The sequence below is a fragment of the Zophobas morio genome, unplaced genomic scaffold (assembly GCF_036711695.1).
Source record: "Zophobas morio isolate AGI-343-1 ecotype UQ-CSIRO unplaced genomic scaffold, CSIRO_AGI_Zmor_V1 ptg000026l, whole genome shotgun sequence".
Classification (NCBI taxonomy): Eukaryota; Metazoa; Arthropoda; class Insecta; order Coleoptera; family Tenebrionidae; genus Zophobas; species Zophobas morio.
Genome location: NW_026972131.1, coordinates 4730961 through 4747135, shown reverse-complemented (window position 1 = coordinate 4747135; position 16175 = coordinate 4730961). Strand labels below are relative to the sequence as shown.

At 34.0% G+C, this 16175-nt stretch overlaps 1 protein-coding gene across 7 annotated transcripts in view; it reads left to right on the top strand.

Moving 5' to 3' along the window:
• LOC135136030 (hemicentin-2-like) overlaps nucleotides 1-16175 on the top strand; it is a 587972-nt gene that overhangs the window by 565224 nt on the left and 6573 nt on the right. For 6 of the 7 annotated variants that reach the window (XM_064065158.1, XM_064065160.1, XM_064065159.1 and 3 more), the window contains exons 8-12: nucleotides 2215-2345; nucleotides 2403-2562; nucleotides 9191-9484; nucleotides 14867-15163; nucleotides 15333-15647. In XM_064065158.1, coding sequence (XP_063921228.1) covers nucleotides 2215-2345; nucleotides 2403-2562; nucleotides 9191-9484; nucleotides 14867-15163; nucleotides 15333-15647 — 1197 coding nt within the window. The remainder of the gene's footprint in view (nucleotides 1-2214; nucleotides 2346-2402; nucleotides 2563-9190; nucleotides 9485-14866; nucleotides 15164-15332; nucleotides 15648-16175) is intronic. The other variant, XM_064065161.1, reaches the window with a different exon arrangement.

Genomic DNA, 16175 nt, shown 5'->3' with positions numbered 1-16175 from the left:
CGTTAGGGAGCAGGATTTTCAATTTCTCTCTAAATGTTTGTCACATTGACAAGATTAGGAAAATACGTATCCTAGTAACTGTTTTTGACCATAAATTATTAATTATAATAATTATTAGTGTCCATGGGTGACTGAGGATCCATGGGCGGGTAACCTTAATTGGGGTGTAACTTTAACAATTTTTAACTTGATAATTAAAAAGTTCTTGACAAAACTCTACTAAGAAAAGTTGTTGAGTTCAATGAGCTCTATAACTGATTACAATTAATGTACTTATTTCTGAGACACCCTGTATATTACAAAAAACAAAGATTAAGCCTCACCCGCCCGCCCCGATCTCAATTGTGATGAATTTCATATGGTAATTTCTTGTAGAGAAATGAGGATTTTGCAACTAAACTTCGCCCTTTTGCTCACGATGAATAAAACATTCGTCACAATTCAGAAGGGGTGGGTGGGCGGGGCTTATATTTGGCCATTTTTTCTTAATACCAATATGGGATTGATTATGAGTTATCAAACTTCAATGAAGAAGACAATGAAGACTGAAAAAATCACAGCTTATTGATGAATAATAATAATTAATGTTTAAATGAATTATTTTGAAATTTCCTGTTAATAAATTTATTTATTTTTTTTTTGCTTATCATAACATGCAAATAAACTACTATTTCATTAAATTGATTGTTTTTTTAAACCATAAATCTCTCGAGTACATCGAATAAATTATTTTTCATAATTCAACAACGGTTTGTTCATAATTTTCATTACGAGTTCCAATGAATTCACATTTAATTATGCTATAATTACCATTATAATTAAGCGTGGAAATTTTACTTAATTATTACTGAAGACCTATTAGACTATTAATAATATATATTTTATAAAACTATGTTGTAAAACTATCTAATAATCACGCTTGCGCTCATACATGCGACTCTTTGTGTGTGCCTAGGGGAATTTTTGGCCCCTCTGAATGGTCTGGCTGCTTACAAAAATTATTGAAATAGTTCCCCGAATGTCATATATAAAAATCAAGACTGAGATTATAAGTAAAGTTACATTATTTTTTTGGGAGGTTTAAAGCGCCTGGTAAAAGTTGCCGCCGGCGAAAAGTGTCTGGCAGTATTAATTATTAATTTTCAGCAATATTTTCTAAAACAACCCTAAAAATCAGTACTGAAACTTTGAGAAATGTAAGTACTGTTGCATGCATAAACTCAAGGTATATACCAATACTACTTTATCCTACAAATTTTTTTTGTGAGAAAATAAGTGACGTCTGAGGGCCCTGGGATCTTGGAATATAGGAAATCGTAAAATTACAGAAATCTGTAAAGCAATGTACTTGCTAACATTTTAATAAACACTGTCCTATTCCATTTTATTCTATTCTGCACCTTGGCGAACTTGATCTCTGCTCGCGTGGGTTCGAATCCCATCCCCCTCGATATTTTTTTTTTCGATCACATTGAATTTCTTTGAATGTTTTACTTCACGTGCTAGGAGTTCTGTCTAAATTTTTTGGATCAATTTTTTTGTTGAGTGAACAGTTTTACAAGTTGTTTTTGTGACTTATGTATACGTGCGGCCTGAAACAATATGACATGTTTTATGTCTACTTATACTCTTTCAGACTGTATTTAAAGCAGACATGGAATAAATATTTACAAATAACGAATTTATCATCTGAAAAGTCCATTAACATCAAGGTCAAAAAATATATAAATCTAAGCACTTGCACGTTCTCGCAATACTCATAAGCTATTACATTAAACCATGCATATGTTAGTTTAAGATTTTTCTGAACGTCTTAAATGCATTTAAACTATAAAAGCGATATTATTATAAAATGTTTTCTAAAACTCGTAAAATGCTTTCTTGTGATTTCCGTTAGTCGGTGGCTCTTCCATTTGATACCCTAGATTTTTTATTCCTCAGTAATAAATCTTCCAGAGGTTTTTATCCCTTTGACGCAAACAATCGACTACATTGTTTACAAAATCGTTCTTACCGCCAGCATGTAAAATAATAAAAGCGTTATTCATCATAATACTCCGTAAGTCTTTTGACATTTTTAACGTTGACATCCCACGCCGTAACTTCGTTTCGTCTCCTCATACTCTCCACTTTTATAGAACCAGCTTCCATTAAACGGCACGGAAAGCCTCCCACTATTTTCATTTTAACATATTTGAAAAATATCCTTTTCAGACGTTCCGCTCGTTTCTCTGGAATTGGGCAGCACACTAAACGGCAGTACCATCAAAGAAGGAGTGGATGTCTACTTTGAATGCAACATCAAGTCCAACCCGTGGGTATACAAAGTCAGTTGGAGGCATAATGTGAGTGTCATATCTGCATAGTGAAAATAGAGTTTCAATGATAACCAATTGTTGCAGGGCAAACAGTTGTACAATAATGCACAAGCAAACACAATTGTCAGCAATCAGAGTTTGGTACTTCAATCGATTACGAAAGCTCGATCTGGCCATTACACCTGCGTCGGACACAATCAGGAAGGGGATGGTGAAAGCAATCCGGTCCAGCTTGATGTGAAATGTGAGTTTAGGAATTAATTTTACCTTTAGTTTTAGACTGTTTTCAATCGGTTTCTGGAAATCTATAAGCAGAGTTGCTTTTAATAAAAAAACAGGACGCAAAACGTTTGTAACGTTGAATCACTTTAATTATAACATTAATATGTTGAGTGAAATAAGTATACTCTTTTCGATATAACGGTGTAATTATGACTTTTTGCTTTGATCGTGGCTACATAAAATTAGAGAACCGTTTCCGAGGTATTCGAAAAAAACAACCAGTCCTCGCATAAATTTGTAAGACGTCTTATCTATGGATTCTAAAAAATCGATTGAGCACATTACCCTATAACTGACAAAGTCGTAACTTAGGACGAAGCTTCCAATAAAGATTTATTTTATAATTCTCTTGAGCTGATGCCATTAACTTGCTGGAGACAATGAAAAACAAATTTTAGTTAATGGTGTGTAATCCTTAAATCAATATTAATGCCGTGCAAAATTTTCAAATTTTTTTCTTACCCTCACTGTCTCCTTTTAGCCTTTTGGGGAAAAAGAGAATGAAAGTGAAACGAATAGCAGTTGAGATGTAAGTGGAAGGGAATTTCGTGCTTGGGTTTAGTTTTTTTGTGTAAATTTTTCTACCTGAGTTCTGAACGAGAGATCTTCAAATTACTATGCTCATTTCTGATCTACTTAGATTTTCGGTAAATGTGGTAATATAGTAACAAGCACTAGGTTTGTCTTTGAACTTGAGTCCCAGAGTAGTATGCGGATATTCCAAAAATTAAAGAGGTCAAACGATTTTATGATGTTCCATTTTAATTGTGCAAACGTCTTCTCATCTGAACATTTGTTTATCTAACTAGGTAGCACTACACCGGTACTACTTCCACGCTCAAATTTTTAAACTTATCACGTCCTCTGAATAACCGCGATATCGCCTCCCAATTTTGGCTCTAGTTGGCGCTGCGTTTTATTAAGTTTAAAGTGAGCGTGCAACAATATTTGGAACATCATAAAATCGTTTGACCTGTTTAATTGTACAAACGTCTTCTCATTTGAACATCAACGTAAACTAAATAGAAGATAACATACAAGAGTTGATGTAAATGATACAAAGCATGGGTAACACAATAAACGAAATGTCCACTGAAATTAGAAAAGGAGAAAGGAACAAAGAGAACACAGGGAAGAAGTGAAGAGCTTAGAGCGGAAAATAAGAAACTAGAAAAAGAAAATAGGAAAATGAAGAAAACTATAAATGGGTTAGAAAACAGGCTAGAACGATCGGAAAATGAAAAAAGAAAAAACAACGTGGTGTTGCAAGGACTAAAAATAGACACTGATGACCGAGAAGAGTAAAAAAAAGGCGCAGAAAGCTTTATAGATAAGTCATTAAATGTAAATGTAGAAATTAAGAGCGTTCCGAAGTTAGGGGAAAAGCATGTTTAATCAAATTGGCAAAATATGACGACAAGATAAAAGTAATACGGAGCAAAAACAAATTAAGTACGAAAACAGGGGAAAGGATATTTAATCAAGATGATTTATCAAAAAAAAATTAAGAAATACAAAAGCAAATTATAATAAAAGCAAAAAAAGAAAGAGAAAACGGGCAAGTCACTAAAATAAGGTATAAAAAACTGTTGATAGGAACTGAAGAGTGGAAATGGGACAACGAAAAAGAAAACCTGATAAAAACGAATTCCATAAAACTAAAGAATGAAAATACTCAAGTCAGCAACAAAGGAAATGGACCAGGCAATGAATACGGCAACGAATATGGTAACAAGCAATAAAAAAAAAGACGAGAAATAAAGAATAGAAGAATGAAACAAAAACAAAATATTATACTCACAGGAACATGGAATGTAAGAGGTATTTATGAAGAAGGAGCTATCAAGAACCTTATTAAGGAAATCAAAAGATATAAAATAGAATTAATAGACGGAATACAAGAAATTGACAAGTACAATCTCTGCAGCCAGACAGTTTGGAACAGGTTTTATAGGGCGGCAGAGGCTTAAAGGAAAAATAATAGACTTTATGCAGATATCAGATAGGATCTGTGAGATAATGCTAAAAGGACAAAACCAAAATTTTTTCGTTCTAAATATACATGCATAAAGGATACATTCTATGAAGAAATGGACAGAGTTATCGACAAAACACCAAAAAAAGATATCATAATTATAATGAGAGACGCAAATGCAAAAGTAGAGGGAGAAAAAATATAGAAAGAAATAGTAAGAAAACACAATAAACATGAAGAATCAAACAACAATGGTCTGGGATTAATCGAATTGGCTGTAGAAAGAAATATGAAAATAATAAGTACGCAATTTCAACGAAAAGATATGCACAAGGGAACATGGATCATTTCAGGAAGACAAGAAAGAAATCAGATTGATCATGTACTGATCCAAGAAAAACACTTTATGTTGATAACATCAGTGAAAACCTGTCGAGGGACCGACACAGATTCAAACTACGTTTTGGTAAGGGCAAAGCTAAAGCAATGGAAAGGGGAAGACAAAGAACACAGAAGAAATCACGAAGTAAGATATAATACAGAAGAATTGCAAGCACAGGAAATCAAAACAAAATATGAAGCAAACAGAAAGAAACCTCGAAAAACAAGATCTTTCAAAAGAAAAAAAACATAAAAACCAAATGGAACAATATAGAACGAATAGTAACAGAAGCGACAAAAAGACATGTGAGTAAACCAAAGCAAGATAAAGGAAAAAATGGTTAGACGAAGAATGCGAGGCCAAAATAAAACATAAAAAGTTACTCAGAATGAAAATGTTGCAGATAAGAAACGAAGAAAATACAAAGAATTATAGCAGTCAAAGAAAGATAGCTAAGCAAATATGTCGCAGGAAAAAAGGGATTTTTTTAAAAAGACAAATAAAAACTATAGAGGAAGCATACCAGAAGAAAGAGATAAGAAACTTTTATAAAGACGTGCAGAACGTAAAGTCAACAAAGCACGAATCTATCAAATATATAAAAGATATATAAGGCAACTTAATAGGCGACAATGAAGGAAAATTAAGAAGATGGAAACAGTACTTCGAACAAATATTAAATCAGAGAAGGTCAAACAGAAGAGCATAAACAAGTATCAAAAAAAAGAACTTTAAGTAATGAAAGTATAGCAATGTTGGTAAGCGAAGAAAAATGTTACTTCTCCGATGGGAATTAAACCGCACGTTTACCGCTTGCCGGGCGGGTACCTTTACCACTGGACTACGGAGGAGCTTATCTATCTCAAAAAGGAATAAAAATAGAATTTGAAGAAGTAAAAATGTTTATGTACTTAGGGGTGTTGATAACCAACAAATGCCAAGAAGGCAATGAAATAGAACTGAGAATTGCCAAAAGTAACAACTGTGCACAGGAGGATTAGGAAAAATTATGAAAAGTAAAGAAATATCAAGGCAAAGAAAACTAAGAATATATAAAACCATAGTGAGACCAACCAAGTTAAAGTTCTTTACTTTCTTTTGTAAAAAGTTACAACTAACCTTAAAACTTTACCTTTACAATAATTTGCATAATAATAGAACTGCTATTAGTTTTTCGTGGAAATCTTTAATTATTATTATTTATTAGTGTTATGTAAAGATTAATATCAATAATTCGTGACTATTGTTACTATTTTATTCAAGCCGCACAACAGCATCAATAAGTTATTGTAAAAAATGTATGTTCTCGTTAAATAAATGAAATTTAATAACGAGCGATTATCTAAAATATTAACCATAGAGCTACTGAAAGTAATTAATTTTCAGTGTGCGTGGACGAAGAGGGTCGTTTGTCTTCTAACTAAGCGTATATACTTTAAAATAACTCGATTAATCAAGGATGCAAATTTTTGAATAAACTGCTTCTGATAAATAGTTAACTGTCACTTGTGATATTGATATTAGCATTAAGTTCTGTTTACTTTCTTAATGAAATTACGGATCCATCTTCCCTAAATTATTGTGTGTGAAACCGGTTTACCAGTTTTGCGGTCAAGTTATTAAATTACTTAAATTAGTTTCTGCCCACCGAACGACCAATACAATTCAGTATTAAGAAAAATAAATGATTTATCTGATAATCGAAGGAAACGCTAAACGGCAGTGTGATTTATGGCGAGTAATTTAGGCTAAAATTGGTTTTATTCTCTATATTTTCGTATTTGCAATTGGTTGTGAAGAGAAGGACTGAGAGAAGGACGAGTCACTATAAAAATCATTTTATTACCTTGGTAGACTACAGTGAAAAACTTTATAATGTTAAAAAATAAAAGATTGATAAAACACAAAGCAAAGATCTTTTAATGCTTGCGTTGGAAACTGTTCCAATTTCCTATCAAGTTGTTACGAATCAAAATATAATAACACAATAATAAATTGTTCCATTTTAACCGGAAAATAATTTTCCACTTTTTGATTGCGATTTTAATTATTCTTAACGAACAAGGCATTATTACAGAATTGTTTGTTCAAGAACAAAGGGTTGGTCCAGGGCTTTTATTTGCTAAATAAAACGTACATAAGTGAGCCCCAACTGTTCGTTGGAGTTTTCAGTGAAATCAAAGATAAAGTTCGGTCATAAATCAACAAATAAAGTGGAAGTTGTAATGTGTCTTGTGAATGCTCAAACTGCGAAATGTAACAGAAAATGGCGGTTACACATGCTACCGCTGGCGGCTTATTCCGGCCCGACGGAGGCAGTTGCCACCCCCTCGAATATCAATATTTGTATTATCAACTTCCTGCCGCTGAGAGGCGACGAGTCGCAACTTTATTTAGGAAAATTGTCATTGTAATGTTTCACTTTGTTTGGATGGAGGCAGTCAGGCGTTACATTCGAACGTTAATTACTTTTAGCGCCTTTGTAGGAATTTTTTGTGAAAGAGTTGAATCCTTACGTGACCTAATTACAAAGGTTTTAACTACCAGCAATGTCAAGACTGTACATAGATTTTTTAAGATAAAGTCTCCATTTTTCGTAGACCTGGGGCATCGTTCAAAAAAGCAGCGAAGTAAGTAAATATTTGCTGTTTTTATTTTCCGAGCATAGGCTAGGGACGTATTGTGTAATCGAGTACGAAAAAATAGGTCTCCCGTTTCCGTCTGTCGGTCTGTCTGTCTGGCTGTCGTCTGCGTCAATTTTTATTTAACAGATAACTTACTTCAAATATATACATATTATGTTATGCTTTTTTACCTGTGTTTTAAGAGTCCACAGGGGTAAAATTTTTCTAATAATCTCTATTTGTACCCCTGACTTCACACGCAAGTGAAGTCCTGTGTAAATAACTCTAGACCGATTTTTAAAAACTTGTAGAAAAAAACTACCCGCTTGGAAGTTTCTGGTAAAACAAGAGAAAAGTGCATATCTAGAATTTAAATACCTTATTGATTTAGCAATTTACCGACTACCGATCTGAAGTTACACTCATGGAAAATAATGTTAAAAGACAGATTGCTGAAAACATTAAAACATGCTTAACCGTATGCCACCAAACTGATACCCGTATCGATCTTGCCTTCAAACTACAGACATTAATCACATCTACTTAGCACAGTTGACATTGTAGCGACAATGTTACGTTGCACCAGAAGCACTTACGGTTTTATGTAGATTAGAGACAGGCTGGCGTTGTGAACTCCAATTGAGAAGATTACAACAACAAGACCTGGTTGCAAGCCAACATCCTTAAGCGCCACATAACCGCAGCAGAACCATGACAGAGTTATTAATTAGTAAAATTAAATTTAGATAAACTTACTGATAAACTGTGACCTCACAACTTTTGCCGAAATGGACAGAAAACTGGCGCTTGTACTATTTTTGAAAATAAGATGAAACGTAAAACATTAAAAGTCACCACTTCAATACATCGTCCCAGTAGAAGTCATGAACATTCTTTTTATTTTGATTAACGCTTGTCATTGTAGGGCGTGGTTCTAGATATCAATATTTCGAAGGAAAATATGAAAGCTTTATAAACGACTTTAATAGCAGACATTATGCTTTTTCATCCTACGTTATTTTTTATATCATGGATGAATTTATGTCAAGAGTGGTCGTATTGTGTACTCGATATCCACGTGGCACAAAATGAAATCCACTAAAAGCATAAACTGTAGTAGTCTTGGCGAAAAACTCAAGATCGATATTATAGCATTTATTTCGTTCTAAATAAGATTTTTTATGTGACATGTTCTAGATAGTAGTTGTTTACGAAAGCCTTAAATCACAACTCCACAAAACCGATTTCCAAACCCCTAAGAGGTTGTCCGTTCACATGTCCCAAAGAAAATGATGGATGTGTTTGTGTATTCTTACAATTCCAGGTATTTTTACTCACTCGGTAGTGATTTATTTGCTTGCCTTGCGTATATTAAACTTTTTCCCGTACAAAATTCCATTTTTTTTTTAATACTACCAACTTAGCATAAAACACTAATCTATTAGTTCCACGACCTTTTTCAACAAATGAGTTTCTGTGCCACATTAAAATGAACTTAACGTCATCAATCATGTATATGTGCGCGTCAGGCGAATTCTCGCCTTTTCGGAATCCTGTGTCATTTTTTTAATGGTCGTTTATTATAATTAATTTTGCCGCTTTTCTCCAGTTATTCCGACTTGTCGACCCGGCCAACCGAAAGTCTTCGGAGTTGCAAGACATGAGACGGCTCGAATTCTGTGCGAACTGGAGGCCAATCCGACAGATGTGCAGTTTATTTGGAAATTTAATAACTCTGCGGATACCGTCGATATTCCACAAAATCAAATTCATAGCGAAAGAACAAGAAGCACAGCGGCCTACAAGCCCATGACAGAACTGGATTATGGAACTTTGCTGTGCTGGGGAAGGAACGAAATTGGAATGCAGAAGGAACCGTGTATATTCTACATAAATCCGGCAGGTAAGTCATTCGCAAGTTTAATTCCAGTTATTGCGGTATTATTCTAATCTTCTTTTCCTTAAAAAAGGAAGTTTACGTATTTAAAGATAAATTATAAAAAGCAAACCGGAGCAAGTACTAATACCTGCCGACAAAAAATATTTGAATAATTGTCATTTCGTCTTCTAAAACAGAAATCGCTAAACAACATTTGTTCAAAGATCCTCGAACATAAATAAAATTACAATGAGTTTTTGACTAACAACACTAAACTAAACATTAAACCTGAAACTTACTTTAATGAAACGAATATTATGTAGGACATATACTGAATTATCATTAAGTAGCATACCAAATGCAAAAACCTTTGCCCCTAAACACGAAGACAAAATAAAAAGCATAGAACATATTACAGTAGCTACACAACATATATCGTTTACTATGACGTAATTCGAAAATTTGTTCAAGTAAGATCTTCGTTTATTTTACGGCCTGTGGTGCATCACTACGGAAGTACTAATTTTCTAACAATTTATTAAACAAAGTTTGAAATTATATTTAAAATCACTTTAGCAAGAAGAGTGAATATCGTCCTTTATTTAAATTATCTGTAACAAGTGTATACAATTTCTAACCTAAAATTTCGCAAAACTAATTAACTCTTTTATAGGCAGTTCTGATGGCATCGTACTTTCACCAACTTAATACCTTAACTTAATTAAAATTAACAAAAAATGTAGTTCGGACGCAAAATCATTTATTCCTCCGCGCAAGTTGAAGACCTTCTTAATGCTCAGCTACAAAAAAACCACTTTCCGAACTTTGAATTAAATCAAATTAAACGTTCTGGATCAATGCAAACATTTGAATATCACAAATTTTATAAAAACAAAGAAAAATCTGAATTAAAGTAACTGGATCCAAATACACAAGTTATTACGGAGGTGTGGCGGCAAACTCGTGTTTGGGTTTTGGATATCACGAAGCGTCATGCCATCCCGACCACCCCTGACTTCTATACAAAGCCTGCATCCTTTGTGCAGATGGCGCGATCGCCAGCTCGACCAGGAACCGCGAACTCCGCTGTCTCAACGTGTGTTATTTACCTTAATTTCGTAAATCCCGCCAGCTCGACTAGGAAACGAGCGCTCCGATTCTGCCACGTGTTTCTGTGTTATTTACCTCATTTTAAAGATTAAATTTCTATGACTTTGATATTAAACTACAACTGAACAAGTGTTAAAGTTTCAAGAGAGCATTGAACATCAGACAATTTATATGATGAAAGCATTAATTAACAAAATATTTACTAAACAAAAAATTAGCAAAGATTTACAAAAACAAAAATATCTGGTGTGAAATAAAACATGTGCAGACAAAAGAACAGGAACCGTAGAGCATGAAAATTTACGTTCAATTTAAGTTTACATCAAAGAAAATTACTGAACTTAAAATTGTGAGATAGAAAATTTTGTATGAGGTGAAAAATTTCAAAGCTAACAAAATACATGAGGTCAATATTTTATGTCCATTCGAGTTATTGGTTAATTTTTAAAAATGAAGTTATTCAGCTGCATTTTGGGTTATTGTTTTACATTCCCCAAAAAAACACAAATAAAACATAGCAGGCAATCTGGAGGTTCAAAATGGCGTCGGACGAATGCGTCAATCAGTGGCGGCTGGTGGGTCAAAATTTCGGGTCGGCCAAATATTTTGAGTCTACACCTTGGTGTTATATATTTTCGTAATGTATGGCTGCTACTCATTAACCACTGACATTTTACGTGCCAGGATGTACAAAACATCTCAAATGTTTCGACCTGTTAAAATAATTTTTTATAGGAAATTGACAATGTCAGTTTGATTCCAAATACTATTAATCCTTAATTCTACTTGTTCTGCTTTATCATTAATTGAGAACCACCGAAAACATTATTTTTACTGAGTTCCGCGTCGACCGGCGGCTATACGGCTTGCCGACCCCGGACATCCACAATTAAATAATAATAATTAAATAATGACATGCAGTTAAAAAATATAAAAAAAGTAATAATAAAAGTACCAACTGTTAACTATCTTCATTTACATTTATTTTTTTTTTAATGTATATGACAAATTGTCAAATAAATTAATTGAATAATTGAAAAATTAAAATGATTTAAAACTTTAAATTCGTTTCTGAAATATCTGAAAACGCTTAGATGCTAAAAATACAGAAAAAGCGCATTTATGTTGTAGCTAAGTTATGTACGAAAAATAAAATTTTAGATAATTTAATGTAATTTTTTTCGTTTATTATTCATACACAGAAAAATGTATTAAATCGACAATTATTATTAAAAAAAAATAGTGTGCACTGAAGAACATCGAAGCCGTTATTGTTTTGTAATTTGGTTAGCTATCTTAAATATTAAGCGTTTTAAAAACTAAATTCGCGTTGCTGGGTACGGCGAAGGAGGATTTCGCCGGACCTGGCACAACATACGTTCCGCCAGGTCTTTTGTCTACTACAGTGTACTAGACAAAGAGAACGATGAAACCGTAAGCTGCTACGAAGTCGAAACATCGAGTATAATGCATTCCTGGGTACGGCTTGCCGAAATCTCGCCGGCAAAGCGTGTTTATCAGCATTTAAAATTAGCAACAAATGCTTTATTTTGTACCTACAATATAATAAAATATATTTTTAATATATATGATCTATCCTAACGTACATTCAAACTTTATTTCTTTTTTTATTTTCTAATTTCAACGCTTACTAAGTATTTTAAAATGACTGGTACGGCGTGGCCGACCCTGCCGCCCCTGACCAGCCGCCCCTGGCGTCAATCCTGTGGCGCTGTGCAAATAATGGTCTAAATCAAAGGAATAAAATGCACGTCCCACATGACCCACAATGTTGTTAATTTGTTCAACGAGATTTTACATTTCAAACATGTGCTCGGTTTGAAAATACTCTTTCAACATGACCGCTGTCAGAACAAAGAATTTACCTGATGTTAAATTATGCCACACTTTATCAACCATTCAAACAAAGAGTTTGCGTTGTGTTAAATTATGCCATTATCCAAGTGATTAGTTACTTGAAACAATTAGCTTTGAGTGTTTATATCGTGGACTACCGTACCTTCACGGTCTTTTCTCAGAGTGGGGCAACGTTAGGTTGATTTAACTGCCGTTAGTGAACTATTAACAATCTTGTGGGTGGAATTAAGAAGTGTTATAATGTAACACTTAAGTATAAACATCCATAAATCATAATTTGGTAAACAATGGGGAATCCTGACTAAGTGAATTTCATGAAAACTCCTGCAAGTGCTCTATCTGAACAAATCTAATGTCCGTTAAATTGTGTTAGAACCAGTTAACGATTAGAATCCTAACATGAAGTGTGAATTTACAAAGAATAAAACAAATTTACACCACATAACGTCCAAACAATTCAACTTCAAAAGATCAGACTTTGAATATTTACTTATATGACACTCTTCTATCGATAAACTGGTGCACTATCTATAACTCAAATAATGTCAATGACCCATGTACTAAGCAGTTTTTATAAAATCCTGTATAAAATATTTAAAATTTGAGTTCCTACTTTTAAATTTGATAACTATGTTTCATATTCGTTTAACCAAGAATTAATTAACTGTATTCGCCAAAAAAAATGATATCCTATGTAAAAAAAAAAGAAACAGCTCGAGAATCCCAAGTTTTATTAAATATGAAAACTCTGAATGAAACTCTCCAGTTGATATTGTTAGTGACTTTAGCACGTTCTTCAGGAGCGTTTACATTGTATTAAATCCCAATAGCCCATTTCAATCCACTGGTCGAGAACTATCGATCTTATTAACTGTATAAGTTTCGCATACACCTGAAGACTAAATTCTCCGGCTTCTTCTACAACTTTGCCAGTTTTTGAGTCCACTTTGTTCAAAAGAATATATTCAAGTATAAAGTGTTATCTAACTCCTTTTCTGCACGATTTTTGTCGAAAAACAGATCAACGGTCAGCAACTTGGCTTAGTTTGCGCAATATACATCCGATGCTATTGACCACGTCTATACCGATTTTAATAAAGCCTTTAATGAGATTGGACACTCTGTTATTATAGAAGCTTGAATGCTTTGGCTTCACTAAACCCTTAATATTAAAATTAAAATTAAGTATTTTCTCGATTATGTCAGGCGTACCACAAGATTCGATACTGTTTTTGATCTTTATTAATGACTTTTTACATATGATTGAAACCTTTCCTCGAAGTAAAATCCCTAAGAGATTGCGTAAAACTACAAAATGATGTACATCTTTTCAGTAACTGGGGTTGCCACAATCGGCTACGTCTAAATAAAGATAAATGTTACATTGTTTTTGCGTTGGTGGTGTAATGATGATAACGATGATAACGGCCTAAGGGAAGAAATTATTTTAATCCCCCGTCAGTTCACGGTATGAATTTTGTTAATTTAACTCCCGTAAATGAACTATTAGCAATCTTGTGTGAAGAATTAAGAAGTGTTATAGTGTAACACCTACGTATATGTATCCAGAAATCTCATTCGTAACTTGTAAACAAAAGTGTTATCCTGACTAAGTGAATTTCATGAAATCTCCTAGTAAGAGTCTGTTTAAATAAATCTAATGTCTGTTAAATTGTGTTAGAAACAGTTAACGATTAAAACCCTAACCTGATCGGTGAATGAAGAAAAATGGACGCCGTCGGCATTACGATTGATTGTCGTTAAACAAAGGCTTCCTCCCTTTTATTAACTACCAAACCAACTAATTTAACCTAGCTACTTACAGCGTCCTTTTCATCATGCACCCACACGTCACCAACTCAAAAACAACAATGACGTATCACGCTTTCACCATGCTATTTGCCATGTCGTTCTCTTGTCAAAGCCAACTACCGCCCTCTAACTAAACATGCAGAACTATCAACTACCCCCAAGCGCTAACGTGCACATGGTTGCCTATGTTTAATTTTTGATTGAATTTTTTTTCTCAAATACAAATGATTCAAATATGATTTCGCGCCGCTGTTAATTAAATTCAGCGCGAAAATTTGTTTTCTTCACGCTGTATTTGTGGATTTTTCAAAAAGTGACACATTGTTTAAAAATTGTTCTGCAAATAAAATAAAAAGTATCTCGCTTACTTTGGGACTAACAATTCCAGAGTGGCAACACGAAGGAAAGCTTACTTTTATATATTATTCAAGTTAGCGTTGACCACATGCCGATACCTCAAGTAACAAAGGAATTGTTGCGTGGGGAATAAAATCTGGGACACCCAGCGTAGCGAAACCAATCAGCAAGGGCAATTTATAACAGCGAATTTACATTCCTGTGAGGCCTACGGCAGAAATACAGATAAATGTGATTTTTGCGTTTCAGGAAAGCCTGATGCCCTTTCGAACTGTACAATCCTTAATCAAACAGCGGAGTCATTGCACGTGGAATGTACGGAAGGCTTCGACGGTGGTTTGCAGCAAGAATTCATTATGGAAGTGTACGACACGCAGACACGCAAATTGGTGAGCAACGTCACGTCAAAAAATCCCATTTTCACTGTTGGTGGATTGGAATCCGGGCTAGGATTCGACATCGGGCTTTATGCCTCTAACAAGAAGGGAAGAAGCGATGTCTCCCATCTCCATGCTTTTACCCTCAAATCAGCGGAGAAACACACAGGTAAAACATTTTCTTGCACTCCCCGCACTAACTGCCATCCTTGTCCACTTGTTCGGAAAAACTTACACATGAAGAACGAATTTAAAACCGAATCCACATCAAAGTCAAATTTCTTTTCATTGGTTAACACCAGTTTCAGTCATAACGTTTTGTTTTTCGTTGTTTGTAGTTGCTAAAAGTAACAAACCATTTCCACCGGAAAACTGTACACTGGTTCACCAAAGTCAGTTCTATCTCAGGATAAAATGTCAAGTTCCAGAGAAAAAACGTGACATGCACGACACCTACGTCCTCCAGATCTTTCATGCGGAAAGCCGCATTTTAATCGGAACTGCCACGTCACAAACTCCTGACGATATCGTTTTTAGAAACTTGCCACAAAGATACGATGATTTATTACTTTTTGTTAGAACGAAGGATAAGAAGTCTTTAATGAGCGATGCAAATATTATTTACGCCCCTAAGAGCACTATGCGAAGTAATGGTAAGACATTCTCAAAGGAAATCGTGTGTCGGGTTTCTAAAACTTTGGTGTGGTGGTTTATATCATAACTTTAACCTCCCATTTAGAAATTAACTTTTTTCTTCTGCATGTGGTCTCGTAGGGAGAAAGATAGATCAAAATATTTCGTGTGTGGTTGTTGAGCGAAAATTAACCGACAACGTTATTAGTGTCACTTATCCAAAAGTACACATTTTAGTTGTTGCGTGTAAGTAACTGATTTGGTTTATGTCGTGTTTTATTAATCGTTGGCAAACAAATGAAAACTTTAAACCCAGCTCCATTTCCAGAAAAGTTCCTGGTTTAATCAATAAAGCAAATTGACTCATTTATTAATTTTTTTGAGTCATCCTGTATAAGCAATTCTAAAAAATATTAATGAAATGACAAGTAACAAGTATAGATCCACTAAATTTTGCACATTTAGATACGATTTATTCGTCAAAATTTGACTACCGGACCGACTGTTGACAAATTTTATATACTTATGTATTATGAATATCATGTAGA